The sequence below is a fragment of the Giraffa tippelskirchi genome, chromosome 1 (assembly GCF_054371585.1).
Source record: "Giraffa tippelskirchi isolate mGirTip1 chromosome 1, T2T-mGirTip1v1.2.pri, whole genome shotgun sequence".
Lineage (NCBI taxonomy): Eukaryota > Metazoa > Chordata > Mammalia > Artiodactyla > Giraffidae > Giraffa > Giraffa tippelskirchi.
The window spans coordinates 224,393,759-224,406,768 of NC_137275.1; the positions used below are offsets into that span (position 1 = coordinate 224,393,759).

The 13,010-nt window shown below is 39.6% G+C and overlaps 1 protein-coding gene across 1 annotated transcript in view; it reads right to left on the minus strand.

Moving 5' to 3' along the window:
- Positions 1–387: 387 nt before the first annotated feature.
- LOC145521026 (complement C5-like) overlaps positions 388–13,010 on the minus strand; it is a 33,680-nt gene continuing 21,057 nt past the window's right edge. The window contains 4 exon segments of the mRNA XM_081528681.1: positions 388–737; positions 2,781–3,181; positions 4,824–4,897; positions 6,930–7,011. Of these exon segments, the coding sequence (XP_081384807.1) occupies positions 3,168–3,181; positions 4,824–4,897; positions 6,930–7,011 (170 nt within the window). The 3' untranslated portion in view covers positions 388–737; positions 2,781–3,167.

Consider the following 13,010-nt stretch of genomic DNA (forward strand, 5'->3'; position numbering starts at 1 on the left):
AGAGGAGGTCGGGTTTTCTTTAGGGATGGAGAGAGATAAACAATGGCTCAATCGGATGGAAATGGTTGGCAGCTAGGATGAGCTCTAAAGGAAGAAGGAAAAGGAAAAGAGGTGAGAGGTTGAGATTTAGGTGCTTCTGCAGTCATTCATTCAACAAATGTTTATTGAATACCTAAAATGTGCCAGACACTGAGCTAGGGGTGAAGTAGCCATGGGGAACCAGACAAGGAGCTTCAGTCTAGCACTGAAGATTGATCATCAAATAAGCAGTTATACCAACCTGTGATGAGTATTATGACGGGGAAACAAGGTGAAGAAAAATGAATTAATATTAATTAGAATTAGGTGCTGCTATATATAACAGACAACTAAAATAACTATTGCTTAAATGAAATAAACATTTATTTCTTTCCCACATAATAGAAAGCCAAGGCTGGAATGGCAGATCCACATGTCATCAAAAGCAGGGGCTATTATAATTTTGTTCCAGCTTGCTAGCTTCCATCCTCAATGTTACCTCATGATCCAAGTTGGCTGTTGGAGCTCCAACAGTTGTTTCTGAGTTGAGGGCTGTAAAAAAAAGAGGCCAAAAAGAAAAAAAAAGAGAGACCCATTTCTGTTGAAACAACTTTCTTTTGAAGAATCTTCCTGGAAGTCCCATACAATTTCTATTTCCGTGGAGACTTGGGACTTGGCTGTACTCAAATCCAAGGGAAACTGGGCAGCAACGTGGCCATCTAAAATTCAGGTTTTGATAATAAGGAGGAAAGAAATAATTAATGCTGGTTAGTTAGCAGTCTCTGACACAGTGTTTTCATCTTTTGCCTTTGCTATTCAGGAATATTGAGGATGGGATGCTCAGAACTATGAAAGATTATCATTTTGGGAAATATAGAGAATTCCTTCCTAGTAGAAGGCAGAGTTCATAAAGAAATATACTTAAACATTTCAGTTTAATACCTTGATTTTAGGAGGAAAAAAGTGAAATTTTCTGCCAATATGCACTAAACAAATTAGTCTTTAGATGAAGTATTTAGTAGAATGTAATTTGTGAAACATATTTACTTTGTCATCCTCTACATTTGTATTTACTTAAAAATTCATTTTTGTTCAAGTTGTTTTCGTATCCATAAACTTATTTGGGTTTTTACAACTCTCAACATGGTGGCTACAATAAATGTTGAATTCAGAGAGGTCAAGTGATTTGCTCAGGACCACACAGCCAAATATGAGAGATTGCTAAGCTAGAACCCAAATCATGCATTTATTTGACAGATATGTAGTGTGTCCCAGGTGTGGAGGAAGTGAACACAGTCACCGCTCTCAGGCAGCATCAAAATGTAGGCTCAGGAATCAGACTGCTGCCCTGGGTCCTGACTCAGTTAGCTGTTTGACCTCAGGTAAATTACTTCATCTCTTTGTACCTCAGATTCCTTATCTATGAAGGGAGAACAAATAAGCTACCTAGTTCATAGGGTTGTGGTAAGAATTAGATAAATTAATTCTGATAAAAAGTTTAGGACAGAATCTGACCTTAAGTTCCCTGTTAGACATTATTAGTGAAAGAGACAGACATAAGTAAATAAGCATCATGGTAAGTGTGTTATGATAAACTTGAGATAAATAATTCACAGGAAAGTAACAGTTCTATCAGATTTGGGCTTGGGGCCCATGGACATTTCGCTTAGAAAATGGCTCTAAGTGGAGCTCTGAGAAAATAAACTGGTGTTAACTACATGAGAATTCCAGACGAGAATTTGGGATTTTAATTCCTGTATCACATATTCATTTTTAATACACTGAGATTCTTTTTTTAATTAATTTTTATTGGCGTATAGTTGCTTTTAACTGTTGTGTTAGTTTCTGCTGTACAGCAAAGTGAGTCAGTTATGCATACACATATGTCCCCTCATTTCTGGGCTTCCTTCCCGGCGAGGCCACCACGCAGCACTGAGTAGCGTTCCCTGCGCTGTACTGCAGGTTCTCATCAGTTATCTGTTATACACAGGAGTGCACACACGTCAATCTCTGTCTCCCAGTTCATCACACACCCCCTTCCCCACACTGCAATTCGTAGCACAGTTAATTTAAGGCCAATTTGTTGGTCCAGAGCATTCGGAACCTTTTTTTTTTTAAGTAAAAAGAGCACGGGCCTGGAAACCAATCCTAGTTTTAGCTATGCCATCAACTCAGTGATGATTTTATCTGCCAACCTTCCTATTTTTACAGAGGAGCCACCCTCCACTCCTAGCTCCAACATTAGCCTTTCTTTAGTTTTTGTATTGAGGTGAAATTCACTAACAGAAAATTAACCATTTCAAACTGAACAATTTAGTGATATTTAGTACACTGACAATGTTCTGCAACCTCCACGTTTATCTACTTCCAAAATATTTTCATTGCTCTGAAATAAACCTCTTACCCAGTAAGCAGAATTTCACATACTCCTACTCCATCCCCACCACTGGCAACCACCAGCCTCTTAGGGTTTCTGTCGATTTACCGAAGGAAGACTTGTCTCACCTCCCATCATTCCCAACAGAAAATATGAATTGACCCTCTCCAAACCCCCATTCAGCTCCCGTGGTGATACACGAGTCACGTACAGTTTGAGTCTTTTGTGTCTTCCCTCCCCCTCACCCAAGCTCTCCCTGACTTAACACCCTTCCCGCCCCCGGTGCTCAGGGCAAACTGCATTAAAGGGAAGTGAATCAAGTGCAGGGGTTCTACCATCAGGTTTCCCAGCCATTGGTTCCAGTGCCACACATTTACCTACTTACTCAAGCTCCCGGAGTTTTCATGTTGGAGATGAGCCCTTTTAATGGACTCTTGTAACGTTGTTGTTTATGGCCGGGAAATCATCTCTGTACACCTGCGACCGCAGTGCGTCAGCCGTGCACAGGCCTGCAAGAGGCGGCAGCCCGCAGAAGCGACCTGTGCAGCTCCCGGACTGCTTCACCTTCTCTAGAATTCTTACGTCTTCTTTATTCGGAGGAGAACGAAAACGCGAATTGAGTTTCCTTTTTTCTCTCTCTCTCCTCCTGAAAGTTCTACTTAGTAGCATTTTTTCCCCTCATCAATTAATATTTTGAGAGTCTGCCAAGGGCCAGCCTGCATACTGGCCAAAGCAGGTAACAATGGTGAACGAGGCAAGCAAAATCTTCCCTCTAGTCTGGGAGACCTAAACAAACATATGAAAAGATTTCAGAAGAGTATTATGATTATCTGTAAAGTTAAAAAAAAAACTTTTTGTTACAGAAAAATTCAAGCCTATATAAAAAGTAGAGAGAATGGTATAATGAGCCCACTACCCAGCTTCTGTGATTATCAACCCATGGTCAGCTTTTTTTCCCTCTATACCCACCTCATCTAGCACTCCCTGAATTATTCTGAAGCAAATCCCAGCAGCATATTATTTTATTTATACACATTTCCATTTAGTTATGTCTCTAAAACAATAACTTCCTTTATAAAAACCCCACCCTCAAAAACAATGGTTTTTTTTTTTTTTTAAATATCATCAGATATATGGTCAGAGTTCATAGTTATACCAACAGTTCATGAACTTACAAAAACAAACAACAACAAAGAAAACAGAAAAGAACGTGGAGTCACTTCCATCAGCTCTAGAGTAATTTACATTGAGGCACTATGGTAAAAATATTACTTATATACCCACAACATATGCGCTTCCCTGGTGTCTCTGACGGTAAAGAATCTGTCTGCAATGCAGGGGACCTCGGTTCAGTCCCTGGGTTGGGAAGATCTGCTGGAGGAGGGCACGGCAACCCACTCCAGTGTTCTTGCCTGGAGAAGCCCCATGGACAGAGCAGCCTGCTGGGCTACAGTCCATGGGGTCACAAAGAGCCGGACTCCACTGAGCGACTACGCACAGCACAGCGCACCCACAACATACGGCTGTAGGGCTGGATGTTGCTGAGTTCACAATGACTGATAAGTAAGGGAACGGCAGCGATGTATCCCACTGATTCATACGCACTTTCCCCCTGCACTTTAAAGTTTTTTGCTACCACATAGTAGCAGCTGAACACAAAGTGCATGAACCCGCTGAACGCAGCAAACAAGTGAGAAATACAGCACTCTGCCATTTTTCCTCTTGGTTCAGTCTGGCCGTCAGCTCCTCCAGATGTCTGTGCATTTCACAGTCTTCATAACTCAGCCACCTCAGCCCTACCTCGCATTACTTCCCGTCAAGCTACCTTTGCTACTTTTCTTTTTAAAGCTAAAGTACTGTGTTTACTTTTTTGTTCTTAGTGATGAACTTAATATCCTCTTAACTTTATCAGATTGTTGCTCTTGTGTTCCTGCTGTTAGTGCTCTGGTTACCCGGTTGCATAGATATTTTTTAACAGTCTGTCCCAATCCTGCTTTTCAATGCAGCAAAAAAGCCATTAATTATTATGGAACCCATTTATTGGGTGAAAATATTGACTTGTGAAAACTCAAATAAATTTTCTTTAAAAATAATTTTACAAATGGTATGGGTGTGTACTGTTACCCATAACTTGGGGGAGAACTCAGTAATGACTCTTGTTTTTAATCCCCTACCTCAACCCCCCCAGCAAATCAGAAAGATTTTAGGAAAGCTGGAACTTGAAATCATTGCTCACAACATGATGGCTGGCCTATAAAAACTTTAAATGAACAAAGTATTTCCAAATACATAGATATTTCTTTTTATTCTAGGTTCGGATGAGGGTCTAAAATACATTATTGCCAAAGTTCTGGTTGAACTGTTGATAAAATGACAAACATAATGAACAAACTGTCCCTTAATTCAGTATATCACTCTCGCTGCTTACCTTTATTTGAAACACCAACAGCTTGAATTTCCCAGGTAGTTAGAAGATCAGGTAGTATCAACTCTAGCTGATGCCTGATGGAAAATAAAATATTTCAATTTAACATGCTCTCCTATTAATTAGAAAATTTGTGCTTTTCCCATATGGGCTCTTTAGGCAAACCACAAACAGACAAAGCTGAATCAGTGGCCACAGGTGGGAATGAAGGTAAGAAAAGAACAGAGGCTGACAAGGTCCTCTTACATATTCAGACCAATCACCTGTACATCTGTTAGGTTGAACCACTTGAAACTACTGTGTGTGTAGGTCAGGATTGTTTAGATGAGGCAGATGCATATGGTTTGCCACAGGCTGAATGTTTGTCTCCCCCCCCCCCAATTCATACACTGAAATTTAATTCCCAAAGTACTGTTACTTGGAGGTGTGGTCTTTGGGAGGTGATTAGGTCATGATGGTAAAACTTTCATGAATGATATTAGTGCCCTTAGAAAAGAGACCCCTGGGAATTCCCTTGTCCGTCTGCCATGAGGGGCTGGCATGAAAGACAGCCATGCATGAACCAGAAAGCAGTCTCTCATCAGACACTGAATTTGCTGGTGACTTGACCTTGGACTTCCCAGGCTCCATGACTGATGGAAGTAGACCTCTGCTGTCTATAAGCCACCAGTCTGTGGCATGCTGGTACAGCAGCCCGAGGGAACTGGCTCAACCTGGGCTGCAGGCCCTCTTTTGTTTTCATTGCCATACATTGAAAGGACTGTGGTAAATTAGCAAATAAACATTAAATTACATTCAGTGAACCCAACTAAGAAAAGGAGAGTATACAAAAGAGCTGAAACAAAAGGAATTTTCATAACACCAGAGTCCATTAGTTAGTTATCTTTTCAAAGGACATTTCCTAAGTGTCTATCATGTGCACAGTACAGTTCTAAGACCAAGTATGGGAGTAAATACTAAAGGGTCTGCCTTGAAGCAATTCACTCAGTAAAAGGAGAGAAATAGGTAAACAAACACATTAGCGCAGAGGGTAATAAGTGCTTCAATACTAGTGCGTACAGACCACAATGAGAATGCAGAGAAGTATTTAATTCTTTGGGGACCACTTTTTGGAGAGCTCAGTGTCTGAGGTGGGTTGTTAAATGTGAACGCAGATTGCCAGGAGCGAGGTGGGGGTTGACTAAGGAAGAGGACTTCAAGGAAAGAGTATGAAGACCGCAAAGAGCAGATACTGATGATATAGAAAGTGCACAACAGGGGGTGGTGGCAAGGGTCGCTGGCAGACAAGCTGGAGCTGTAAGCGAGAGCACTGTTGAGGGTGTCTTAATCTGCGTAGATTCTGCATGGTACATCAAGAAGAAGCGGTTTTAGATGGGGAAATGGCGTAAAGGAGGCTGTTGTGCATCAGACATGTCATTATAACTGAACAAAAACTGATTGTTTCCCAAGGCCTACAGATCATCAGTGTTTTACAGTGTGTGTTTATTATGTGAGGAAAATAGTATCTCCTTTTATTTGTTAGATAAATAGCTTTGGAGATATTTTAATATATACCGAAATGCATGATATACTGTTGGAGTGTTTATGACAAAGCAGTTGTCTAGAAAGACTTACATAATTATGTAGAAATGCAAAGCCCAGATCACCCTAAACTACTTGCTTAGTAAAAGTCTGAGGTGAGTAAAGTTGTTATCATTGTTTAGTTGCTCAGTTGTGTCCACTCTTTTGTGGCCCCTGGACTGTAGCCCGCCAGGCTCCTCTGTCTGTGGGATTTTCCAAGTAAGAATACTGGAGTGGGGTGCCATTTCCTCCTCCAAGGGAGCTTCTGGACCCAGGGATCAAACTTGGGTCTCCTGCATTGGCAGGTGGATTCTTGACCACTGAGCCATCAGGGAAGTCAAGTGAATTAGTACTCTTCTGCAAAGATCATTAATTCTGCTAAGTGCTGAGGGAAAAACCAACCCAATGATCAACCAAATTAACTGTGACCAAATGTCAGTGCTATCCTTAATTATCAAGGAACCCTTGGAAGAATGACAGATCATTTATCCGTCATGCTCGGATAATTTAAAATTTCTTAAGGCAATTAAAAGTAAAGTTTTAGAATACCTTTGAGGAACATGATATACTTTCCATAGCCAATTTTCCAAGGAAATTCTGTGTGCAATTTTCATGTATGTATTCGATACATCTAAATTAGAAATATAAAAAGATAGAGTAAATATAATATACAATAGAGTTATTTGTTAAAGTACAACATTCAACATTTAATTAAAATTTTAAGGAATTTTATCAAACATTTAATTTTTGTTGTATCTAAATAGAAAAATAAAATTCTTAATCTAAAGTGTCTAAAACATATTAAGTATAAAAATCAAGGTGCAGAATGGTAATAAGCCATAGGTATAAAACAAAATGTGTAGAGATAAAGATATAGATGTAGATATAAATGTTGATGGGCAGAGAAAATTTCTGGAAGGATATAAAAAATGTAAACAACTACAGTATCTTGGAAAGCAGGTGGGTAGTGGGGTCAGGGATTTTTACCTTATACTTCACACTATTACTTTCTGTGTACTAATGTAGAAGTAAGTTGGTGATATTTTTCTAACATTTTTTAAAAGCACATTGAAGAAATGCAGTATCACATTCATTAATATGATCCCATTTAGAAATATTGGAGAAGGAAATGGCAACCCACTCCAGTATTCTTGCCTCGAAAATTCCATGGATGGAGGAACCTGGTAGGCTACAGTCCATGGGGTCGCAGAGTCGGACACGACTGAGCGACTTCACTTTCACTTCACAGTGTTAACACTCTGGGGAAGGGGTAGTGTAAGAAAATTGACAGGTTTTTTTAATTCTTATTCTTAAACTTTTTATTGATTTTCTGATAAATTTTATTTTTTGGCATTTTTAAAGTCTGTGCATTGTACTGCTTTCAAATTTTTTAAGTCATGAAAATATATGCATTATATATGTTAATAAGTTACATGAGAATTTCCCTATAACTATTCTTGAGAATTTAAGATGTTTTATATTTTAAAATATTTTTCAGAGCTTATTTATTTATAAGTTTTTACAGTTTCAGGGAAAAAGTACAAGCAAGTTGTTAAATTCTTTTTAAGACAAGTTATTTAACAAGGAAGAAAAATTTGTAATTATAAGAGGTAATGTATCTTAAACTTATTGTGGTAATCATTCCACATTATTCATAAAATTTAAAGCATCATGTTGTACATCTGAAACTCATACAATGTTATATGTTATTTATGTCTCAATAAAACTGGAAAAATTTAAATAAAATATTTTTTAAATAATAAAAATGTAAAGTCATTGACTTTTTTTAAAGTACAAAATTAAGCTAAAATTGCAATGTTTTTCTTAGTTATCCTCTACCTTGACTTGCATGATCTTCTTGGTAATATAGCTAGAATTCAGAAGAAACCAAAGAAAATAGTCTAAAAGGTAGTCAGTAAAATTAAAAAAGATTTAAGTAAATTGCACTCATCATTATTTACCACTCAAATCACGTGAAACTGAACTGAAGGAAATTCTTTTCTATTAATATATATGCTTATTGAGGTCCCTTCCACTTCTAATATTTCTTGTTGATGATGCTTTGTGGCAAAATGAAGAATAACATATTGTTTCTTCAAACTATAATACTGTCTTTAAGCAAGACTTTTAAGTATTGTGCAAGGCCAGAGATGGACACGCAGAATGAATATCACAGAATCATTTAGTCAAATATTTTCATTTTACAAATTAGCTCTTAGGGGATTTAAAAAAGATGGTCTGCAGCTGCTACCTTGTGGGTTAGTGACAGAGCTGGGACTAGTGGTGTCCAGGCTAGTATTACCACTCTGCCCACTCAGCGTTCTAAGCTGAACTGAAGGAGTTTATGCTTCAGTTTTCCTACATTAAACCAAGTTTACAGGTGCTCCTTCCCATGGCAGCACAAACTCTGCCAAGCGTCCTCTTACTGCATTGCACATGGAGTCGGAGTTGTGACATGTACCTTGCCTTCCCAGAATTACAGGGATGAAAGAATCCTCCAACCTCACTTTAGTTGCCAGGTTGCAACACTGAGTGAAAGCTCTGACACAATTCTGGCTGATGGTAATGCACGCAGCTCTCTCCTCGCAGCTCTCTTCCTGCCGATGGGCTCCATCGCAACAGCACTTCCGGATCAGACGGTGTTTGAATGTGGATGCTGAGATGATAATGCACCTGCTCTTAGCCAAGTACAGCTTCAAAGTTTCAGGTCTGGACTTAGAAGCTCTGGTCCAACTTCCTGGCACCCTTGCCCTACTGCATCTAGCACCAGTGGTAGACCAGCCCCTGCTGGCACTAATCCTAGGTTGGGAAATTATTTTCTCCCCGGACAGCCTGTACCATAACAGAGAGTCTAATGGCTGGAAAACTCTTCCTCATATCTTCTAAATCAAAATCTAACGATCTAACTCCTATTACTGATTCCCTTATTGGTACTCACAGAATTATGTGAAGTGTTAGCTGCTTAGTTGTGTCCGACTCTTTGTGACCCAACAGACTGTAGCCCACCAGGCTCCTCCATCCATGGGATTTCCCAGGCAAGAATACTAGAGTGGGTTTCCATTTCCTTCTCCAGGGTATCTTCCTGACCCAGGGATCGAACCCAGGTCTCCCAAGTTGCTGGCAGATTCTTTACCGTCTGCACCAACAGGGAAGCTCTACTCACAGAGTTAATCCTTTTATATAGAAAAAGCCACATATTCACCCGTTCCTTAAAGACAGTCATCATGAACACCTAAGTCTTACCCTTTACCTTGTAAACATTTTGTAAACATCCCTAGAGTTTTTTTCAATTAGACTGTATGATCGGTTTCAAAACCCTTAACCAGTCACCCTCCACTTGGACATGGCCAAGACAGTCAAGCCACGGTCAGTATGAAGTCTGAGTGGGTGGATAGAAGAACAAGAGCTGTCATTTAGGTTGCTATCCCCTTGGGTTTTCTCAAAAGCCATGGAATAGGACTTTAGAACTGATCATGTTCTTGGCTTCCCAGGTGGTACAGTGGTAGAGAATCTGCCTGCCAATGCAGGAAACACAAGAGATGTGGGTTTGATCCTTGGGTTGGGAAGATTGCCTGGAGTACTACCATATGACCCAGCAATCCCACTTCTGGGTAATTATCAAAAAATTGAAACCGGGGTCTCAAAAAGATATTAGCACTCTGTGCTCACTGCAGCACTATTCACAATAGCCAACATGTATGAACAACCTAAATGTCCATTAACAGATGAATGAATAAAGAAAATGTACATAAATATGTATACAACCAAACATATATAGTATTCCATTGTGTGTATATATACAAATTTTCTTTATTTTATATATATATGTGTGTGTATATATATATATACTCTGAATTACTATTCACTAAAAGAAAGGGAAAATTCTGCATTATGCAACAACATGGATGAACCTTGAGGATACTATGCTAAGTGAAAAAAGACAAATAGTATGATTCTACTTAATGAAGTATCTAAACAATCAAATTCATAGAATCAAAGAGTGAAATGGTAGTTGTCAGGTGCTAGGGGGGAGGGCTTCCCTGGTGGCTCAGCTGGTAAAGAATCCACCTGCAATGCAGGAGACCTGGGTTCAATCCCTGGGTTAGGAAGATCCCTTGGAGAAGGAAACAGCTACACACTCCGGTATTCTGGCCTGGAGAATTCCATGGACTGTATAGTCCATGGGGTCACAAAGAGTCAGACACGACTGAGTGACTTTCATTTTCACTTTCAGGGGAGGGGAAAATAGAGTGTTACTAATCAATGAAAGTACTGTTTTAATTAAGTGAGATGAATAAGCTCTAGAGAGCTGCTGTACAACACTGTACCTCTAGGCAACAACAATACTTTGTAAGTTTGGGCCCAGTTCTTTCAGGAAAAGCCATGTTTTCCTCTGCTCTCTTGGGATTCAGGAAACTGGGACCAGTGTATATATTAAGTATGAAACAATGATTCAAACATGGGAAACGCTTTATTAGGAATTCTCTGGTACATGAAGAAGCTTGATTCAAAAACAGATCAAGCCCTGAGGATTTGGAGTGGGAGCACTGACTTCAAGACCCTAGATTAACAGAGAACTAACCCTAGGGAGTATCAAATAGGGAGAACTCACACAAAGGAGACCACTTGAATACAAGACCCAGCATCACCCAACCACCAGTAGCATCCTGTGCAGGACGCCTCACCTAAACAACAAACGAAACAAAAATACAAACCCAAATATCAGCAGACAGAATTATCACCTCACTCAGCCTTGCCCATCAGAGGAAAAACAAACAAACAAAAACTCAGCACAAATCTCACCCTATACAAAGCTTACACAAACAACTGGACCAACCTTAGGAGGGCAGAAACCAAAAGGAAGAAAGAATTCAACCTTGAATTGGAAAAGGAGACCTCAAACATAATAAGTTTAAAAAAAATAATGAAAAGACAGAGAAATATTACACAAATGAAGGAACAAACTAGAAACACAGAAGTGCAAATACATGAAGAGGAAATAGGCAAACTACCTGAAAAAGAATTCAGAATAATGATAGTAAAGATAATCAAAAACCTTGAAAACAAAATGGAGAAAATACAAGAATCAGTTAACAAAGACCTAGAAGAATTAAAGAATAAACATACAGAGACAAACAACACAGTTACTGAAATTAAAAATACTCTAGAAGGAATCAATAGCAGAATATCTGAAGCATAAGAACAAATCAGTCAGCTGGAAGATAAAATGGTGGAAATAACTTCTGAAGAGCAGAAGATGGGGAAACAGTGGAAACAGTGGCTGACTTTATTTTTCTGGGCTTCAAAATCACTGCAGATGGTGATTGCAGCCATGAAATTAAAAGACGCTTACTCCTTGGAAGGAAAGTTATGACCAACCTAGACAGCATATTTAAAAGCAGAGACATTACTTTGCCAACAAAAGTCTGTCTAGTCAAGGCTATGGTTTTTCCAGTAGTCATGTATGGATGTGAGAGTTGGATGCTGAAGAAAGCTGAGCACCAAAGAATTGATGCTTTTGAACTGTGGTGTTGGAGAAGGCTCTTGAGAGTCCCTTGGACTGCAAGGAGATCCAACCAGTCCATCCTAAAGGAGATCAGTCCTGGGTGTTCATTGGAAGGACTGATGCTGAAGCTGAAACTCCAATACTTTGGCCACCTCATGTGAAGAGTTGACTCATTGGGAAAGACCCTAATGCTGGGGAGGATTGGGGGCAGGAGGAGAAGGAGATGACAGAGGATGAGATGGCTGATGGCATCACCAACTCAATGGACATGGGTTTGGGTGGACTCCAGGAGTTGGTGATGGACTGGCAGGCCTGGCGTGCTGTGATTCATGGGGTCGCAAAGTGTCAGACATGACTGAGCGACTGAACTGAACTGGACTGAACTGAACTGAGGATAGCATCAGAGACTTCTGGGACAATATCAAACACACCAGCATTCGAATTATAGGGGACCCAGAAGAAGAAGAGAAAAAGAAAGGGTATGAGAAAATTTTTGAAGAGATTATAGTTCAAAATTTCCCCAACATGGAAAAGGAAATAGTCAATCAAGTCCAAGAGGCACAGAGAGTCCCACAGAGGATAAACCCAAGGAGAAATATGCCAAGACACATACTAATCAAACTAACAAAGACTAAACACAAAGAAAGAATTTTAAAAGCAGCAAGGGAGAAGCAACAAGTAGCATACAAGGGAAACCCCATGTGCTCAACAGCTGGTCTTTCAGCAGAAACTCCGCAGGCCAGAAGGGAAGGGCAGGATATTTAAAGTTCTGAAATGGGAAAATCTACAGCCAAGGTTACTGTACCTGGCAAGGATCTCATTCAAAATTGATGGAGAAATAAAAAGTTAAGAGAATTCAGTACCACCAAACCAGCTTTACAACAAATGTTAAAGGGACTTATATAGTCAAGAAATACAAGAGAAGAAAAAAGATCTACAAAATTAACCCCAAACAATTAAGAAAATATGGTGACCCAAGGACAAAAGAGCAGATAAAACCAAGGAGGGTCTTGGAATGCAGGAATGGAAAACCAGACCCTTATTGTCCTTCCCTCCCCCGCGTTGTAACTATTAATGGAACAGTATAACCTGTCTCCCCTCCTACCCCATAGGGAGAAGGTACT